Raw genomic sequence first — 20144 nt, 5'->3', positions numbered from 1 at the left:
GACCGGTGTGTTCATGTGAGGAGTGCACTGATTCCTGCTTCAGGTCTCCTGCCAGGTGTCAGCAAGCACAGCCAGGGTAGGGTTCACATTTAGGGGTTGTTGATAAACACCAGCTCAGGCCTCCACCCAGAAACTCTCTGGTCTGATGCCAAGTGAGCTCATCTTCACAACTTACAGGTGATAAGTGAAATGGTTTAATAACCATTCATTTAAGGGTGGAAAAAAAGAAAGAGCAGGGGGGAACAGAACAGCCTTAAAATCAAGTGTCCCTGCCCATGGTAGGGGGGTCAAACAAGATTATCTTTGATGTCCCTTGCAACCCAAACCATTCTGTGATTCTGTGAAATATCTATTACTTTCCAAAAAAACAACCATAATGATTAAAAGTTCTTCTATCTGCATTTATATATAGATACTGTCCTTTCTATATACAGTGGTACCTATTTTATGTATTATATATTTATGGGTTACGGGATATATTAATATATATAAATAGAAGTCAGAGTTTGGACTTTGAGATCTTTAAGGTCTTTTCCAACCTAAATGATTCTGTATTATTGTAAATAAAATTATGAGGCTGGTTTAGCTGTCTGTCAGTGCAGCGGGGATGAAAAATGATTATTTGGGGTTTGCTGTCCGTTTGTGTGGCCGGTGGGAGGGTCGGTGCTGTAGCCAGAGAAGCTGCTGCAGCAGACAGAGCGTTAGCTGGGGTGTGGCTGTGCACAGGAGCGTGTCCCGGGCCAGCCCCGCGCTCCCGGGGGCTCAGCGAGGCTCTGTCCCCGCAGACACGTGCGCAGCGGGGCGGTGATCGCGCGCTGCAGCCAGCCCGAGATCAGCTGGTGGGGCTGGCGCAACGCCGACGACGAGTACCTGGTGACATCCATTGCCAAAGCCTGTGCCTTGAACCCCGGCGTGAGAGCGTCGGGCGCCGCGCCGCACGCCGGGAGCAGCGACGGCAGCGAGCCCTGCGACGCCGACTTCGGTGAGACGGCTTCTGCCACCCTCCTGAACGGGGGACACCGCGCGGGGACGGCCTGGGGACCCTCTGTGCCGTCACTGCGGCGTGTGGGTGACTCTGGGCTCGGGAGGAAGGTGCCAGGAGCTCACGTCGTGTCTGTGTGTCCCTGCAGACTCGTCCTTGACAGCGTGTTCGGGCGTGGAGAACGTGGGAACCCCTCAGAAGCTGCTGATTCTCGATGCCAGGTCCTACACAGCAGCCGTGGCCAACAGGGCCAAGGGAGGCGGCTGCGAATGTGAAGGTACCAAGGGCCAAGAACATCCCAGAGCCTCTTCCTCTTGGGCCTGGCGGTGGCTCCTAGGGCACAGCTGAGGGTCAGGGCAGCATTTTCATGCTTGGTCTGTGGGAGCATGTTCCCACACAGGGATCTGGACAGGCTGGATCAACAGGCCAAGGCCAACTGGATGAGGTTCAATAAGGCCAAGTGCTGGGTCCTGCATTTGGGTCACAACAGCCCCACTGGAATGCCCCACTGTGGGGCAGAGTGGCTGGAAAGCTGCCTAGTGGAAAAGGACCTGGTGGTGCTGGTTGGCAGCAGCTGAACGTGGGCCTAGGTGTGCCCAGGTGAGCAACAGGTCAATGTCACCTGAGCTGTTCCAGCAATTGTGTGGTCACAGGACACTGAGTGTCCCCCTTATCTGGCCACTGCTGAGGGACCTCCAGTCCTGGGGTCAGTTTTGTGCCCATTAGGACAAGAAAGACCATGAGGGGGGAATGGAGCTAAGGGAAGGGTCTGGAACACCAGGAGTGCCTGGGGGAGCTCAGCCTGGAGAAAAGAAGGCTCAGGGGGGACCTTCTGGCTCTGACAACTGACAGGAGGGCGCAGCCAGGTGAGGGTTGGGCTCTGCTCCCAGGGAGCAAGGCACAGGATGAGTGGAAATGGCCTCAGCCTGTGCCAGGAGAGGTTTAGGTTGGATATGGGGGCAGATTTCTTCATTAAAAGGTTGTCAGGCCCTGGCACAGCTGCCCAGGGCAGTGTCAGAGGTCCCCACCTCTGGAGGGGTTTAACAGCTCTGTGGTTGTGGCAGCTGGGGACATGTGTCAGTGCTGGGAAATGGTTGGACTCGATGACCTTGGAGGTTTTTTCAAAGCTCAGTGGCTCCATGAACACCAGGAGTGGTGTGTGAGGGGCGGCTGCACTGGGGGTGGAGGCAGTAGCAGCAGAGTTGGATTCTATGACCCCTGTGGGTCCCTCACAGCTCAGAATGTTCTGTAGCTCTCTCTGAATGTTCCTGTCTCTCGTGTCAGAGTATTACCCCAACTGTGAAGTCGTGTTCATGGGCATGGCCAACATCCACTCCATCCGGAACAGCTTCCAGTATCTGCGTGCTGTCTGCAGCCAGGTGCCAGACCCCAGCAAGTGAGTGGCTCTTCTCTAGCTGAGATTGATGATCTGATCTGTCTGATGAGCTGATCTGTCAGTGACCTGGGGGGGTTTCACTCCTTTTTCCATTTTTTATCTCAGGTTTCTACCTGAGAAAATGGAGGGTTGGGAAAGTGCTCACAGTGCTCGAATGCTGCTAATTTTGATCCATTAATCCAGAAGGGATTGTGGCACTGTCTCAGTGTCACTTGGTTGTGTGTATCCTCTGGGGGTTTCTAAAATTTATTTGAGAAAAATTAAATTTGGGCTTGGATTCTTTGCCCTTCTTTCCAGGCTGCCACTGTCCTCTGGGACATGTTTTAGAAAAGATTGATTTTCACTGAGGGCTCCAAGAAAGCTGAAGTTATTTTTTTTATTATTTTTTTTTCCTTCAGTGGAGAGCTAAGCAACCATTTTCCTGCCTTTTTCCCCCTTGCAGCTGGCTTTCAGCCCTGGAGAGCACCAAGTGGCTGCAGCACCTCTCTGTCATGCTGAAGGCAGCAGTGCTGGTCTCCAGTGCTGTGGACAGAGAAGGGCGTCCCGTGCTGGTTCACTGCTCTGATGGCTGGGACAGGACTCCACAGATCGTGGCACTGGCAAAGATTCTCCTGGACCCTTACTACAGGACCATGGAGGTAGGATTGTGCTCTGCTGCAGTTCATGTCTGTTCAAGGGCAGCTTTTGTCTTGGAATCTCCGTGGAAAGGAGAAGGACTGCTTTTGGGAATAAGCTTAGTGGTGTTTCTGAGCTGCTGTGTTGAGTTTTCCCTGTTCTCTTCCTGCCTGTTTTGGGTGAACTGTTCCTCACTCCTCTGCCCAGCCTGGGCAAGTGCTGTGGGAAATACATTTCTGTGCTCAAAGTTCAGCTGCTTCCCTGCTCTGAATTCTCTGAGCTCGTCACTGCATGGACATAACAACTGTCAGTTTGTGTCTGGAAAGCTCCAGCCCTGGTGAGCTTTGCTCCCAAACCAGGCACTGCAGCAGCCTTCTTTCCAGCCTTTCCTGGTGGATGGGGCTTGCTTTGTCCTGCCATGTGTCCTCAGCAAAGTCTCTGCAGTTGTTTCTTCTTTCATTCACAGGGCTTCCAGGTGCTTGTTGAGTCGGACTGGCTGGATTTTGGTCATAAGTTTGGGGACCGCTGTGGACACCAGGAGAAGGTGGAAGATCAGAATGAGCAGTGCCCAGTTTTTCTCCAGTGGCTAGATGCTGTCCATCAGCTCCTAAAGCAATTTCCCTGCCTCTTCGAATTTAATGAAGCTTTTCTGGTAAGAAATACATATGCAAACATGTGAGCAGAGACAGAGGGCAAGTCTTGATGTTTTACAGTACTGGAGTTGAAAGGAAAGAGGTCTGCAAAACCTGGGAGATTGTGAGGTGATCACAGAATCCCAGAATGGTTTGGGTTGGAAGAGAACTTAAGGTCCATCTCATTCTATCCATCCCCTGCTATGGGCAGGGACATGTTCCACTACTCCAGATTGCTCTGGGCAGCCTGGTCCAGGGCCTCACCACCCTCACAGGGAACAATTTCTCCCTGACATCTCATCTAAATCTGTTTTCTTTTAGTTTGAAACTGTTCTCCCATGAAGGGGTGGTGGAGGTCTGAAACATTTGAAAAAGAAACAAAATAGGGAAAAAAATTAATCTCTGTCTTACCAAAAAATGCAAGAGAGGGTTCTAAAGAGTCATTTGTTTCTAGAGGGATGGGTTTGGTATCAGTTGAATATTGCTTTCCCTTCAAGTGAAGTGATCCCTGTCCTGCCCAGTGTGGAAGCAGGGGCAGCACTGAGGTCACCCAGGGCAGGCAGTGCATGAGCCATCCCAGGGGAGGGGAAGAAGTGTCCCCTGTGGGCAGGAGCCCCCTTTCCCCGTGGCTCTGAGTGTGGCTCCCCCTGCATGGCACAGGTGAAGCTGGTGCAGCACACATATTCCTGCCTCTACGGGACCTTCCTGGGGAACAGCCCCTGCGAGCGCGAGATGCACAACATCCCCAAGCGCACCTGCTCCGTCTGGTCCCTGCTGCGGGCTGGCAACAAGAACTTCCACAACCTGCTCTACATGCCCGGCTCCGAGCAGGTCAGTAGAGCTCCTGGCCCAGCTTTCCAGGCTTTTCCCCTGGCAGGCCCTGGGGAGGGGCTGCAGGGGTTTCCGTGGCTGGGCTCTGAGCGGGTGGTGTCGCAGGTGCTGCATCCCGTGTGCCACGTGCGTGCCCTGCACCTCTGGACAGCCATGTACCTGCCAGCCTCCTCACCACACCCCCTGGGACAGGAGGACATGGACATCTACATGCCCCCCGGATCTCAGAGCCAGGACTTCAGTGTCAGGTGTTTGGACAGGTAAGAGCTTAGAGGTTCAGGCTCAGCGTGTTGTGTACCCACAGGTCTTCCTGCCCTTCTTGTAGTTTCCCTGTTGTTCTCATCTTCCTTGTGGGAGCCAGAGCTCTGTAGCAGTGCCCCAGGCAGTGGGAGGAGTGGGGGTCCCTGCTGCACCTCAAAGGCAGGAGGCCACGCTGTGGTGGTGTGCATTTCAGCTCCTGTAGCTACACTGCCCCGCTCCACCCACCCCTGGAACTGTAATGGGGAATATTTCCCTGCCTTCATCTCAGTTTTGACTGAAGCCAGGGAAGTTTCAGGGGGTTTATTGTGAGATTTGCTTTTCTTTCGGGTTCTAGATTACCAAAGACAAGATCTATGGATGACCTGCTCTCAGCCTGTGACTCCAGCAGCCCTTTGACACGCACATCCAGTGACCCCAACCTGAACAACCACTGTCAGGAGGTGCGGGTGGGCTTGGAAGCCTGGAATGCCAACACTGAGGGGGCTGAAGGAGCTGCAGTGGCCACAGGAGAGGCACGGCCCAGGGAGGAGAAGGAGGAGAACCCTCCCTTGCAAGGCAGCAGCTGTGCTGAGCACGAAGGGCCGAGCAGGCAGCTGGGCAGTCAGGCTGCTGTGCCAGCCAGCAGTGTCCCTGTGGAGGTGGAAAAGGGCAGTGGAACACACATGGAGGAACTGGATGGCGTAGGTCCAGATCCAAATCCTTCCGGACAGGAAAACAGCGACAAGGTTTCCACCAGTTCTGGAAAGCATTTGGAAACCGGTTCCCAGGAACCTTTGAAGGCTGCTGGCACGCTGTCCAGTGCAGGAGGCTGTCCCAAAAGAATCATCACCCACCAAGACATTCCCAGCCAGGAGTCCCTGGCACCAGGCACCCCTGCTCAGGACATCCCAAGCTTTGCCCTGGGTATCCCGTGCCCAGATGCAGACAAGGGCAGAGGTGATGCTGGCAGGAGCGTGCCCTTTGAGGAGGCTGGCCAGCCAGGGAGGCTCCTGCTGGAGCAATGGCGCAAGCCCATTTCCCAGAGCCAAAGCAGTGAGTTCTCCTTCCTGGGGTCCAACTGGGACAGTTTTCAAGGCATGGTGACATCGCTCCCCAATGGGGAGCCTGCAGCCAGACACCTCCTCTCCTATGGCTGCTGCAGCAAGAGGCTGAGCAGCAAACCCCTGCGGGCCCCAGGCCTGTGCCTCAGTGGCCCCTGGTCTGGCAGGGAAGGTGGGAAGCCCTCGGCCTGTGCTGGCCACGTCAGCTCGCATTTTGGGAAGCCCAGCCGTTTCTGGCTGCCCTGCCACCTGAAACAAGCCTCTGGTCCCAAGCATCTGCCCCCAAAATGTCCCTCTCCTGTGCCTCCCCTCTACCTGGACGACGACGGGCTGCCCTTCCCCACGGATGTGATCCAGCACCGGCTGCGGCAGATCGAGGCCAGCTACAAGCAGGAGGTGGAGCAGCTGCGCCGGCAGGTGCGGGAGCTGCAGCTGCGCCTGGACATTCGCCACTTCTGCGCCCCCCCGGCCGAGCCCCCCATGGACTACGAGGATGACTTTGTGAGTACGGGCTGCTCACACCCCACAGCAGCTCCCTGTACCCCTGCACACCTTCCTCCAACCCACAGCTCTCCATCCCCTCGGGAGGGGGTGGGAAAGATTGTTCCTCCGTTACTTGTGTCCTCGTCCTCATCCACATATCCCAGATATCCCAGATATATTCCAGAGATATCCCAGAGATATCTCTGCTGCTCGAGGACCAAACTCCTACACACCCATGGATGCTTTGCCCCGTGTCTGGGGACTCTGGAGCCAGCCAGGTGCCCCTCAGCAGCGCGGAGTGCAGAGCAGGGCGTGCCCTGGGGTGTGTGCCCAGCAGCAGAGGGGATTGGTGAGCTGCTCTCGTTTTGCAGACGTGTCTGAAGGAGTCGGATGGCAGCGACACAGAGGATTTCTGTTCTGACCACAGTGAGGACTGTTTGTCGGAAGCAAGCTGGGAGCCTGTGGATAAGAAGGAGACTGAGGTGCGTGTCCCATGGTGGGGCTGTGATGCAGTGGGAGGGAATGTCTTTTGCAGCTCACCTTGGGGGGCACAGCAGCAGAGAGTGGTCTGAAAGTGAGGCAGTGAGCAGCCTCCCGTGTCCTTGACACATCCTCTGCTGCTGCTGCTGGCTCAGGTGGGGTAGGCTCGTTGTGAGGTGTGGCCCAAAGCCACCCCCAGCCTGCCCAGAGCTGTCCCCAGGGGTGGTTCCAGGCAGGAGCTGACTGGTGTCTGCCCTAGGTGACGCGGTGGGTCCCAGACCACATGGCCTCGCACTGCTTCAACTGCGACTGTGAGTTCTGGCTGGCCAAACGGAGGCACCACTGCAGGTAAAAGCACTCTGGGCCCCTCCTGTCCTCAGCCTGCTGTCACAAAATGCCCCTTGGCCAGGTTCTGTTCCCTCCAGCTCCCAGGAAAAGGTTTTAGATCTTCCTACTACATGCCAGGCCTCATCAGTTCCCTGCAGAGTTCTATGCTACATTGCTCGTGTTTCTGTTTTTCCAAGGCCTTTGATCTCTCTCTGGGACAGCAATGAGCCCCTGTCAGCCCCAGCAGTTTGCTTGCATTGCTGACCACAGAATAAGAAACATGTTTACAATCCTCAATCAGGCTGGTGCTTTGCCCTGGCCTGGACCCTCTGTGCTTGCTGAAGTTCTGCTGTGGTGGTCCCAGCTCTCTTCTCACTGGTTTTCTTTCTCCTTGACAGGAACTGTGGGAATGTGTTCTGTGCTACCTGCTGCCATCTGAAGCTGCCCATCCCTGATCAGCAGTTGTATGACCCTGTCCTCGTTTGTAACTCCTGTTATGACCATATCCAAGTGTCTCGTGCCAGGGAGCTCATGAGCCAACATATGAAGAAACCCATTGCCACAGCTTCCAGCTGAATGCCAGACAAGGGACCTGTCTAAGCCCAGCCTTTTCTCTTGTGGGTTTGAAGGGTGACTCTGCCTCCAGGGTAACTGTGAAGGCCTTTGGCACAACACTCGAGCACCAAGCTGGAATGCACTGTCTGCAGCAGCCTCACCGGCGGGCTGGAGCAGAGGGCTCAGATCAGAGTTTGCTGTGTCCCCACCCTGGAGCCGGTGGGCCCGTGTGTTGTAGCCCTGATGGCCTAGGGCTGAGAGAGAATCACAGCCTCTTCCTTTTGTGAGCTGGAAAGCAACGTTTTGACAGCTCTTGCCTGTGCAAAGTCCCCCCAGAGCAATAGAAAGGGATGTTTAGAACCACCTCCCCCTCCACAGGCAGCCTGCTGTGTGAGCAGGAACAGGGCAAGCTCCCGATGGCCCCGCAGGCATTGGAAGGGCCTCAGCCTGGAGCAGATCTGTAGATTCTCTTTCCATGAGTGTGATTTGCGATCAGCTTGGTGAACAAGACTCATTAGCCATCACTAATTGATTTTCTCTCGGGCTCTGAAGAGAAACTCATTCCAGCTGAAAAGGGCCGAGCAGATCGTGTCCGTTTTCAGGCTCCGCTGGGATCGGTGTCGCACTGGACTTCATCCCTGCCCCCAGCACCACGGGGAGATGGGAGATTGGCTTTTCACTTCTGCTCTGCCTGTCTGCTTTGTCTGCGGTCGTGTCACAGCCTGGTGCTAACACAGGAATGGCACCCTGATCCTCTCCTGGCATGGAAACAGAACTCGTGTTCCTGTGTTGCTCTTCCTCCCCTTTTCTGCCCTCAGCTCTCCATTTCCTACTGCTCTTTATCCTGAAAACTTGATACCTTGAGGGTATAGGCCATAATGTGTTGTTTTACCTCCTGGAATGTGCTGTCTGGTGTATGTGAGGGTTTCAGTCCAAATGCTGCTATATATTTCTGTGCACTTAATGTAACCCGAAGAAGGGAGAATGAAGCATCAATACCAAAACAGGGGTGGGGAAGGACACTGGCTGACATAGACACTACGGTCTGTGCTTTTCACTTTAGGATGTACAGCCAAGCTGCAGTGATAACCATGACGTGTGGCATGTGTTCAGAGGTGGAAACAATCTCTCTGACTTGCCCCAGTGCTACCTGAAATGCCTCTTGAATTTGACTTCTTTTTTTTTGTCTCCTGTACAGCGGTCAAAGTTCAGAATTGCCAACTTGTAATTGCCTCTCTGCTTCTCCTTTAAACTAGAGAGCAGGAATCCCAACTCATCCTAAGGACAAGGAACTGGGTTTAGAAAGGAAGAAAGGTTTATAAAGTGGGCTTCAGTGGGCTTGTAATCCCTAGGTCCCTCGGGGAGCATCCATCCATCCTGCCTCCTCTGTAAGGCATCTGTGGATACTAGTCAGGAAGAAGAGTTTGAAAGTGGGGCATTTCTTTGCAGAAATATAGGTTTTCTTTCCAATATATTCTGCACTTCAGGAGCTGAGACTTGGTGTGTGGCAGGGAAGACCTGTGAGGACAGTGCTCTGCTAACCAGGCAAAGGCCTTGACACTGTTGTGATATCAGATCTTTGGGTAATGGTTTGTCATCTCTGTCAGAAGGAATGAAATGAGGACCTTTTCCTGCACTTTGACTTGTCAGTCTCTGGTTTTGTAAATCCTGATGTGTGAGTGAAGCTCATCCTCTGAAGACCCTGTACTTAGACTCTGCTTCTTTTCTACACTGGGAACAACCAAGATGGCTCTGGGAAGAGAAGGCACCTTGCTTCAGATTCTGCCCTGCCTTGTACCTTGCAGTCGTGGAAGTGTGACCACTGGCCTGGCAGAAGAAGCTGGATTTGCTCCTGTTTTGCACGTGTTGGAATGACTGCAAGAGATGAGGAAGCCAGATACCAGGTACTGCTGGCCCTCCCATTCAGGCCATTAGTCCAAACTGCTTTTAGCTCCTGTGAGTTTCAGTGTCACAATGTGCTGGCCAAAAACTCTCCAATCAGTTTGATGGCATTGTGACAAACAAAATGTGCTGTACAACTCGATACAGTTGAAATAAAATCTCTATATTAGTGCTGCTGGGTTTGGCCTTTTCTTTCCTGTGTGGGGAGTTCTGCTCACCTGGGGGGTTTCAGGCTGCTGTTACCACATTTTCCCTTGATTAAGGTGTGTTAGGGATTTAGTATCTCTTCTCACAATCAGAATCACAGGTAAGGCACAGAACACCTCAGTCCTCTTCCAGACAAATCTGCAGGATTATCCTTCCCAGGATAACCAGGGCCTTGCAGCCACTCCTGTGAGGACCCAAGGAGAACTTGTTTTCTTTCTAAGGAAGCATTGTTAGGCAGCATTCCCTGCTATGAGGAAAGGCTGAGAGAGTTGGGATTATTCACCTGGAGAAGACTCCAGGGACACCTCAGAGCCCCTTCCAAGGCCTGAAGGGGCTCCAGGAGAGCTGGAGAGGAACTTTGGGCAAAGGTTGGAGGGACAGGGCACAGGGAATGGCTCCCAGTGCCAGAGGGCAGGGTGAGGTGGGATATTGGGCAGGAATTGTTCCCTGGCAGGGTGGGCAGTGCCTGGCACAGGTGCCCAGAGCAGCTGGGGCTGCCCCTGGATCCCTGGCAGTGCCCAAGGCCAGGCTGGACACTGGGGCTGGAGCTCCTGGGACAGGGGAAGGGGTCCCTGCCATGGCTGGGGTGGCACTGGATGAGCTTCAGGGTATGTTCCAACCAAACCATTCTTTGATTCTATGATCCCCTCGCTCCTGACTGACATTTTGGTCGCACCTGTTCCAGGCAGGTGTGTGGGTGGTTCCTCTGCAGGATGGTGGGTGGGAGAGCTGTGCTGTGTCAGCTGCACGGTGCTGCAGGTCAGTCACAGTTTGTGATGGAGCCAGACAATCTCCTGCAAAGCCTGTCCTCAGTTTCAGAGATCCAGGGATATTGAAATTCAGCCTGGTAAACTCCCTCAGTTTGGCTCAGGTGTTCTTGTCACACAGGTGATACCTGAAGGCTTTCCCCGCAGAGCTGTGGGGAGCAGGACAGTGTCACCCTGAAATGTGATCCATTGTTCCTCACACTCACATCAGCTCAGCTCAGGACGCTGCTTTTGCTGCAGATTGTAAAACAGACAAGGAATTTAAATGAGATTCTTTCTAGAAACCAGATAAAACTGAAATTACAGCCCTACCAACACTTGAATACAGATTTGTGATGTGAAATGGAATTGGTGCTACCTGACTGACATGAGAATTATGAAGAGTTTAGAGGAGTAGCCTCTATGGAAAATGCAGTCACTGCCCCAGTGAGGCGAGGGCTGGGCTTTGAGGAATTCCCTGAGGCAGCTGCTGAGCCTCAGAGAGAATCCCTGACTGCTGAGGGATTGAGGATGAGGCTGCATTTCCCCTCAGCAGGGCTCCAGCTCAGCCCAGTCTGACCTGTGGGCAGTCATTAACTGGCCAGGGCCTGACCTGCTGCCCAGCCCAGGTGGGACAGGTTGGTCACACCGGGACTGCCCATGGCAGGACACTGGCTGGAGGGGCTGGACTCAGCTCTGCTGGGTGCTCAGCACAGCAACACTGCTCACTATTAGTCAGGAGCAGCATTTTTACAAGAAAAGGCCATTTTTTATTAACTTCCATCTTTAGCAGTTCCAATGTCACCTGGAGAGGCAGAGGAATGCCGACTGCTGGGACACGGCTGTGACCTGTTGGCTCCTTATCCCCAGCAGGGAAAATACCACAGCAGCATTCCCCCATGCAGTTAGAAGGGAAATCGTTATTTATAAATAATATTTATTGGGTAACAAGCTGCTGGAACACTCTGGCTGGTGTCGTGAGGGGCACTGAACTCTCCTGGTTATTAAGCGTGGAGGGAAGCGTTATCACTACAGGAATATAAATCCATCACTGCCAGCACGTTCAGCCTGAGGTAACTGATATCTGCTGAAATGGGTCTGAGCCCAGCACAAACAGGGACATCAAAGCCTTCCCCATCCACGTACCAACTGCCAGGAATCCCTGGTGAATCAATAACCGGGCTGCATGTGATGTGCCATGCTACCCCAGCAGCCACTGAACAAATAAACACATTTCTGTGGAGTGAGAAGCAGCTCAGGCTGCCCAGGGCTCCTCAGGAGCCTTAATGGGTAATGCTGAAACCGTGGGGATGTGGAGGGAGGAGAGGGAAGTGACCTTGTGAACCCTGGGAGTGCTCAACGTGAGAGACACAGGCAGGAGGAGTTTCTGAGCTTGCTGAGGTGTGCAGGTGTCTGTCCAGTCCATTTTCAGAGACAGTTCACACGTTTCTCTCACTTCAGCAACAAGAAGTTTTCTCTGGGTTTTTCACTGTGAGAGCAGTAAAAGATTCCCACCTGGGTCTCTTAGTCCATAATTCTTTGAAGGATTTAGTTCTGTTTGCTTTTTACTATTGGCAAAATCTTTGCTAGAGGTAGGAAATCAGAGAAAGGCAGTGGAGCTTTATTATCAGAGAAGAATGAAAAATCAGTCCAGGGAGCTGTGTGAGAAATGGTGATTATTGGTGCCCCAACCTCACAAGTCCAGTCGTGCCTTCAGCTGCACCAGTGGCCAGGAGCTCTGTAGCCCATGATCACCTTTCTGGTGAGTGGTGACCTCAGGGCAGTGCTGGAGCTCTGAGTGATACACCCCCGCTAAAATAAATCATTATCTTTGAATGCAGGGCTCAAAAGTCACGGGGCCAAAAGGAGACTCTTAAAATAAAAAGCAGCTGAAAACATCTGTTTTAACACAGCGTGAAGAGCAGCACATTTTCCCTTGAGAAAAGCAAAGTAGCTGCATTAGTAATGCACTTGTAAAACTCGTTGTAGGATTCATCTTGCCTAAGATTCATCTGAATGTGTAATAGTCAGTTGGATGTGCCTGGGCTTGCACAGAGATTGCACAGAGAGTCAGTGGAGAGAAACAGGCACCTCCCAGAGCTTGAGTCACTCCAACTTTCTTAGATGGATGCCTTTGGAAGACAATTTCTTTCTGATGAGCCTATTAGTTCATCAAGTGTGCAGAGAGTTGACAGCTGCCAGACCTCTGGGGCTGTGGCAGGAAGGCATTAATCCCACCTGGCTTTTGAAGTGCAGACAACACTGTCTCTCCCATCTTCCCTTCTTGAAGAGACTGTCTTCATTTCAGTGATCATTTCCATCAGTCCTTTAGCTGGTACAGGACCAGAGCTTGCAGGTTTTGTATCCAGACTCATTCCAAGTGTTCATTGATCGTTCAGGAACAGGCACAGCTGCATTCCCTAATTTCCTGCACAGCTTTGAGTTCTGTTGACCCCAGATGAGTAACTACCTCCCCTTCAGAATAACTTTTGGGCCTGACTCTATAAGTTCCCAGTGAAAGGATGGTCTGAAGTTGTTTCCTTGGTATTTCCTGTGCAGCATGTGCTCGAGTGGGATGGGAGATGCTGGAGAGTGTCAGTCCCGTGTACTTTGGCCCAGCTGAGCTGGTGATTACCCCTTTTGGTGCCTATTCCTACCCACAATGCCTGGAAATTATCCAGGCATTTCTTCAATTTCCAGCAGAAACACACATTTGGTGTCTTACACTTATCTCCTATTCCACAAGCACTTTTCCCCTTCAGGTCTTTCCTTTCATTTCTTAGAAGATTGGCTTTTTCTGTAGTATCTGTTCATTTTCCCTTGGAATCATTCCAACAAGCTACAAAAAAGTTCCCCTTTGCCATTGCTCGCTCACTTTGTCTTCACAAGAGCCCTTCAAAGGTTCCTTTTGTTGGTTTCTCAGGTTTGCAAACACACTTTGGAGCTTGCAGTGAGAGATTCACAGATATCATTTAGGGGTTTTGGCAGTATCCAGAATTGTGTTCTGTTCACAGGTCACAGAACGTTCTCAAAGATGCCCAGATTTCATCACAAAGCTTCTCAGAATTAGCTTTTGGGTAATGTGAGTCATTCCCACATCTGCTGCTTTGGAATGATGGCCACCAGCTCTTTCTGTGTTGTTCAGCTCTCAGATTTGCTGCTCCAAACAGCACAAAAATACAGCAACATCCCATCAAAAGGGGCAATAGGCAGAGATATTAAAAACCTTCTGGGTTATTGTGTAAATCCCACGTGAGTGCCTGTCAGAGGCTGTGCTGGTTCTGTGGCTTCCCTGCCACGGCAGCACCTCCCAGGGAGCAGGAGAGAGCTGGGGGCTTCTGGACCTCTGGGATGAAGGCTACAAATTTGGAAATGGATCTGCCTGAGCAAGGGAAGGTGTGAGGGGTCACAAATGTCTCTTTCAAAGAAGGCCTGAACACGAAAGGAACAGCTCTGCAGTTCAAGTGAGGTTCCAGGGCAGCAGCATTGTGGGTGTCCTCATCAGTGCTTGCCTTGACCAGAATTTATCTTAGCTAACACATCTATGTTTATCTTTGAAGAATGTCCTTGCCTGGACAAAAAGAGATTCTCTGTTATTATGAAAAGACTGGGAAACAGCCCCACTCTTTTTCAGACAGCTTTCCACAGCCCTGAGTTTCACTTGATGAATGAGGAAAACTCCACTGACTTTTGGAATTGGCCCCACCTCCAAGGTGCCTTATTAAAGAGAACTACAGGACCTACTCCAAATGTTTTATATCATTCCAGAAGAAAGTGTTCCCTCCTTGAGGGGCCTGGATTATCAGATATCAGAAGATCTGAAGTAAAAATGCAAGGGCTTCCTTTTCTACTACACATTAATGCTTATCCATTTTTCCCCCTCACAAAGGACAAGCAAAGCAAGTTATGCTTATGTGTGTTGAAAAAGACTTGACCTACCCAAGCTTGATTATCCAGTTTCCTGCCTTGCAAATATGAACCTTTGTCTTTTATTCATTTTTATTTTTTTTTTTAAATATAAGCTTATCCAAGTTTATCCAACCACATCCAACTTGGCCAGGCTATGGTTAGGGTAATGTGATGGTGTAAGGATGGGAATAGCCAGCAGCCAGTCAGGCCATTGATATTCCAATATTTATTTTTCACCCAGTCCACCTTTGTCCTCTCACTTTCATCATGAGCTTCTTCTTCATTCAGGACTTAAGGACCAGTGATGGGAGTCACAATCACAAAACTTACCTCAGAATAGATGTTTGGGATAGAAAATGACTCCAAAGCTTTTGCTTTAGTCATGACAGTCCCTGAAAAGGGCTGGTTGTCAATGAAATTCCCATCTTTACTTTCACCACCGTGGCTAAATTTGATCATTTTTCCTTTTGAGCTCATCAAACCATCAATCTTTTGAGTCCTGACTTCTCCATCTTTGGTCCTTTTCCATCGTTTCACTGCTGCCCTTGTCCCATTCTTTTCTGTCCTAGCTAGAGGAACTGAAAGGGTTTAAGTTGCACTTTGGGCACTTTTCCCAGTTTGAAATGCGTGTGAGGTCCTGCATTGCATCCCAGAAGATGACCTGTGTGCTTTAAGTATACCTGAGTTTCTCTTCATCATATTGATATGATCTTTGTCAAAAGAAATTACCTTTCCAGTGTCCTTTAACTGTGATTTATCTCCAGAAGGAACAGGACAGACACTGCTTGTTAAAATGGGACTCGTGGTTTCCCTTGGGTAGGACTTGCTGGTTTTGAGACTTCTCCTTCTTTTCTTTCTGCTTTGAAGGTTCTTTGATCTCTATGAATTCTACTAAAGTAAAAAGCCATTGGAGTGACTGTGCCCTGTCAGCTTGTGATCACAGGAGAACATTTCAGCAGTTCAGACCTACTCTGTAATGGCAAAAGCATCCTTGGGAGTCATCCCCTGTAGTCGTGGACAAACCCTTGAAGAGGAAGGAAATGTTATTGGCAGATATAAAACTGAGTGCAGGTGAATTCATGAAGTGGAAGCTTTTAAAGTTCTATTAATCTTATACAGAAGAGTATTTTGAGATTTTCCACTGAAAGCAAAGATTTAAATTTGATTTTTAAAGATTCTTAAAGATTTTTAAATTTGAAAATTTCAATAAATGGTCAGGTTGTTTCTAATAAAGAGATATTAAGTTTCTGTTTTCTGTGGAAAATATAATTTAATAACATTTGATTGCTACAAAGCATCCTCACTGATTTCTGTCTGGCGGTGTCTGACAAGTTGCAGTTGCACTTGGTGTAGCTGTGCCTGCTGTTCCTGTCCTCGAGGTTTGTCCCCCTGTGCCCCGGGTGTCCCTGCCCCAAATGCAGGCTCTGGGAGAGGACTCGTCCCTGTGCTGGAGCTGCTGGATCTCGCTCAGCCCCTCCCCAGGTGCTGCTGGCCTGCCCCAAATGGTCTGATGAAAACCATCCCCTGATCCTGCCAGCTCCTGAGCCCCAGATCACAGGATCACGGCACCCCAAATCTCCTTGCTGGCAACTGGAGGATCAGCTGTGTGAGCCCCTGTTTTGGGGAGAGGGGGTTTGGTCTTGAGGCTCAGTGTCCTGGGTAACTGGCAAGAAGGCTGAGGGTGGTCCTGGACATGTCTCAATGCCTGGAGCTTATTCCATGTTAAAGAGCAATTCTGGGACTATCAGCCCTTTTGTTACACAGATTCTCTTCTTTTTCAGAAATACCCTTTCTCTAACTCCTCTTCCCAAACTACCCTGGAGTATTCAGTCACTATATTCACACAGATCTTCAGGAATATTGTTATATCACACACATAATTAATATGTAATTATATTAATATGATGCACATATTATATATATATATCTGCATGTATTTAATGCTGAGCAGACTCACAGAATCACAGAATTAGTAAGGCTGGAAGGGAAGGCAAAGATCTTGGAGCACAGGAGCACTTTGCTGATAATTTCTTTTGTTGTTGTTTTATATTTAAAGCTGGAAGAATAGCAGGATTCCTGTTCTTTCAACTGCAGGCCTCAGATTCCCAAACTGGAGCTGGATGTTTTAGTCCCTGACAGGAGCACACCCTCCATGTGTGTGCCAGGGGACACACACAAGGCCCAGATTTACTCAGCATTCCCGCTTCTTCCTAGATCTCCATCTGCTGGCAGATGTGCCTTTCAAGGGGGGGTGCTTTGGAAAGGAAGGAACAAGAGAGAGCATGTGAAAATGTGCAGCAGCTGCCAGCTGGGCTCCCTATGTGTATAGTTATATTTATATGTGTGCACAGCTATATTTATATATGTGTATATAGCTATAGTATAAATGTCTAAAGTTATAGGATAATTATATTTTCATATACAGTTATATCGATATATGTGTATAGTTATGGACAGTTACATGTGTGCACAGTTAGAGGTACATACACATATATGTATGTATGTATGTAGTTGTAGGCATATGAATATTTCATAGGTGTATTGATACTTAGATAAGTATGTGGATATTTAAATAGATAACCTGACACTTTATACTGAATCTGCAGTAAGTTTTTTAACAGAAATGGGGGTCGATTTGCATTTTCCCTGGGTTTTAAATTGTAAATGACCGAGTGTTGTAGTTGAAAACATCCTTCGTGTTTCAGCAGTTGCGGCTGTCACGACAAATTCCCTCAGCACAGCGACAAGTTTACAAAAGAGGGGCCGACTCCTCCTTTGCAGCATTTATCCCTTTCCGCGAGTGTCACACCGCCGCTCGCTGTCCGCTTCCCCGGCCCGATCCGCCGCTCCCGGCGGCTTCCCCGGCGCCCTCCGGCATCCCCGCTCGGGCCCGCAGCATCCTGCACCTCCCGGCGGAATTCCAGACCTCTGACATCAGCCCGACCTGGAAGCTGCCCGAGCGCGGGGGCGATGGGCAGCGCCCCGCGGGGCAGCGCGGCGGGCCCGGAGCGGCGGCCGGGGCCGGGCCCGGTGTCCCCCGCCCCGGTGTCCCCCGCCCCGGTGTCCCCCGCCCCGGTGTCCCCCGCCCCGGTGTCCCCCGCCCCGCGGGCCGGGGCGCTGCGGGCGGGCGGGAGGGGGAGCCCGCGGCCCGGCCGGGGGCGGCGGCTCTGCTGCTCCACCCGCCCGTGTCCGCAGGTACGAGCGCCCGGCCGGCCCGGGGCTCGGCCGCCCGCCCCGCCGGGACCTTCCGCAGCCGCGGGAGCCGCGGGAGCCGCGGGAGCCCCGCTCCGGTCCCCGCCCCGCCGGGACCTTCCGCAGCCGCGGGAGCCCCGGGAGCCGCGGGAGCCGCGGGAGCCCCGCTCCGGTCCCCGCCCCGCCGCCCGCGGGCTGTGCCGGCGCTGTGCCCCTGTGCCAGCCCTGGCCGCCGGCCGCGCTCGCCACCACGGCCCGTGGCCGCCTCCGCTGCGGGGACGCCGCGCTGGGGAAGCTCCCGGAGCGCGGGGCTGCAGCGCAGCTCGGCCGAGTTCATGCGGACACTTCGCTTTCAGCCCTGCCTGTCCCGGGAGCTTTCTGCCTGTTGTAATTTTCTCCCTTTGATCTCCCTGGATCCTCTTTCGGATCCGCTTGCACCTACCTGCCTGCTGCGTGTGTGCGAGAGAGAGAGTTTGCTTCTTTTTTTGATACTTTTTTTCGGTTACAAATTCCAATTTTTATTATTTTATTTTTTTTTTAAGACCGAACCCAAACATCCTCAGAGCCACATGGTTTTGTTAAGCTACTGGAAGTAACTTTTGCCTGGGATTTACAGCAGCATTCCCTCCCGGCGCGGCCCCCGCGGACTCCGGCAGCCTCGCTGCCTAACAGGTTTGCAAAGCTTTTTTTTTTTTCCTTGTAAATCTCCTTTTCTCTCCAGAGCCCTGCGATCTCTGTAACTTCAGTTAAATCGCAAACACTTTCTGTCTTAATTCTCCCAGTTATGAAGACTCCTTCGTGCGTTTCGTGTGACCTTTGGGCAGACCGTGGAGCTTTCTATTTTATTTTGTGGGGCCTTGAGTCGGGATCCTCGCAGGGCGCGCTTGAAGTGGCCATTCCGGAACAGAAATAGTGCCAGAGAAACCAGATACGCCGCAACTTTCTGCCCGATACCTGCTGGGCTTCGTGTCTAAACTTCGGCGCTGTTTGGGGCCTTTTCATTTCTTGGGAACTTGCAGCCGTGAAGAGGAGCTCTGTGTTTTATGAATTACCTTCGAGAACTCCACCCGGAGTCAGACTGTGAGCATGGGCTTCTAAGGGAAAAGTAAAGCTCGTCTCCAAACTTGAATGAAGCGCTTCTGGCATGTGGGAGATGGAAGGGATCAACTCCATTTGGAAGGGAACGGTACTGGAGCGAGCCTTCTTGTCACCATAAATTGAAGGAATGCCGCCTGCCTAATTTCTGGGAAGGATCCCAATCGCTGCAGTAACATTCAGGGCTGTGCTTATGCTGTGGGAATGCTGGCAAGAAGGTGAGGTGTCTCTCCAGGGTATTTGGGATGGATGTTTTGGACCTGTGGATCTTCCTAACTCTTGGCCAGGAGGCAGGAGGCCTCCACATCCGCGGGGAGACCTCCGTGTGCCTCATCTCCGTGGGACCGAGGAGTTCCTAATGCTCCCCGTGCACCCAAACTGACTCCTCGCTCACAACCTGTTTCCTTGATCCTTCTGGATTTATCTGCCGCAGGACAGACTCACAATTTAGGATACTGGGCTGGTTTGTTTTTTTGGTTTTATTTTATTTTATTTTATTTTGTTTGTTTAAAATATGCCCGTGAGCTCGCGGCGGGCTCTGAGCACGCGGCACGGGGCGAGCGGAGCGCGGATGGCGAGAGCCGGGGAGCCGCGGTGAGCGAGCCCCGGGCTGAGCTGAGCGAGCCCCGGGCTGAGCAGAGCCCCGGGGAGCCCCGGGCTGAGCTGAGCGAGCCCCGGGCTGAGCAGAGCCCCGGGGAGCCCCGGGCTGAGCTGAGCGAGCCCCGGGCTGAGCAGAGCCCCGGGGAGCCCCGGGCTGAGCTGAGCGAGCCCCGGGCTGAGCGGAGCCGGGAGCGCCGGGCCCGCCGCGCTGAGGACGCGTTCCCGAGCGGTATGAACGGCCCGAGCCCGCTGCTGGTAGCATGAGTGCTGGCCCCCAGGTGCAGCTGGCTGTCCTCTGGCCTTGGCTGCTCATGGCGACCCTGCAGGCAGGACTGGGCCACACCGGGCTGGCGCTGGCGGCGGCCGTGGAGTCGGAGCGGGCGGCGGCGCAGAAAGCCATCATCAGGGTCATCCCGCTCAAGGTGGAGCCCATCATCCTGGAAGGGGAGTTCGCCAACGTCGCCGAGGTGACTCCGGCCGAAGGGAAACTGCTCCAGGTAAGAGCAGCGGCGCTGGTCCCTCCCCAGCCCGGCCCCCGTGTCCCCTTGTGCAGCTCCGCGTTTGTGCCGCGCTCCGGGCGCTGTCCCCGGGCTTCGGCCGAGCCTGCTAGCAGACGTGTTTCCCACATTGCAAGGGATCTGCTGGTTACACTCCTTGGGGGCCGAGCTGCGCCTCGCTGCTGCTGCTCAACTGTGCATGTGCTCGGCTGAGTCCATCGAGATCATTTCCTATCTTAACTGATGTTATAAAGCTGAGTGTGTCGAGTCACATGTCGGGATGTGAAACATCCGACAGAAAACAGGACTGGTGGTTTTTTCTCTGGAATCCATGAGGTTTTCCACACTCTATGCCGAGGTCGGGGTTCAGTTTGAGCTCCAAAACCCATCCTGG

At 52.4% G+C, this 20144-nt stretch overlaps 2 protein-coding genes across 8 annotated transcripts in view; both read left to right on the top strand.

Annotated features, from left to right (window-relative positions):
- The window catches only part of MTMR4 (myotubularin related protein 4), a 49556-nt gene extending 39881 nt beyond the window's left edge, over positions 1-9675 (top strand). For all 7 annotated transcript variants that reach the window (XM_086859406.1, XM_086859407.1, XM_086859409.1 and 4 more), the window contains 11 exons: positions 786-982; positions 1131-1259; positions 2267-2378; positions 2821-3016; positions 3460-3645; positions 4286-4456; positions 4562-4716; positions 5052-6258; positions 6612-6722; positions 6980-7068; positions 7446-9675. In XM_086859406.1, coding sequence (XP_086715532.1) covers positions 786-982; positions 1131-1259; positions 2267-2378; positions 2821-3016; positions 3460-3645; positions 4286-4456; positions 4562-4716; positions 5052-6258; positions 6612-6722; positions 6980-7068; positions 7446-7623 — 2731 coding nt within the window. In that variant the 3' untranslated portion in view covers positions 7624-9675. The remainder of the gene's footprint in view (positions 1-785; positions 983-1130; positions 1260-2266; positions 2379-2820; positions 3017-3459; positions 3646-4285; positions 4457-4561; positions 4717-5051; positions 6259-6611; positions 6723-6979; positions 7069-7445) is intronic.
- Positions 9676-19407: 9732 nt separating this feature from the next.
- RNF43 (ring finger protein 43) overlaps positions 19408-20144 on the top strand; it is a 43180-nt gene continuing 42443 nt past the window's right edge. The window contains exon 1 of the mRNA XM_086859426.1: positions 19408-19750. Coding sequence (XP_086715552.1) covers positions 19514-19750 — 237 coding nt within the window. The 5' untranslated portion in view covers positions 19408-19513. The remainder of the gene's footprint in view (positions 19751-20144) is intronic.

Source organism: Cyanistes caeruleus, chromosome 21 (assembly GCF_971803275.1).
Source record: "Cyanistes caeruleus chromosome 21, bCyaCae1.hap1.1, whole genome shotgun sequence".
Lineage (NCBI taxonomy): Eukaryota > Metazoa > Chordata > Aves > Passeriformes > Paridae > Cyanistes > Cyanistes caeruleus.
Note: the sequence above shows the minus strand (reverse complement) of the source record. Positions and strands in the feature narration are given on the sequence as shown.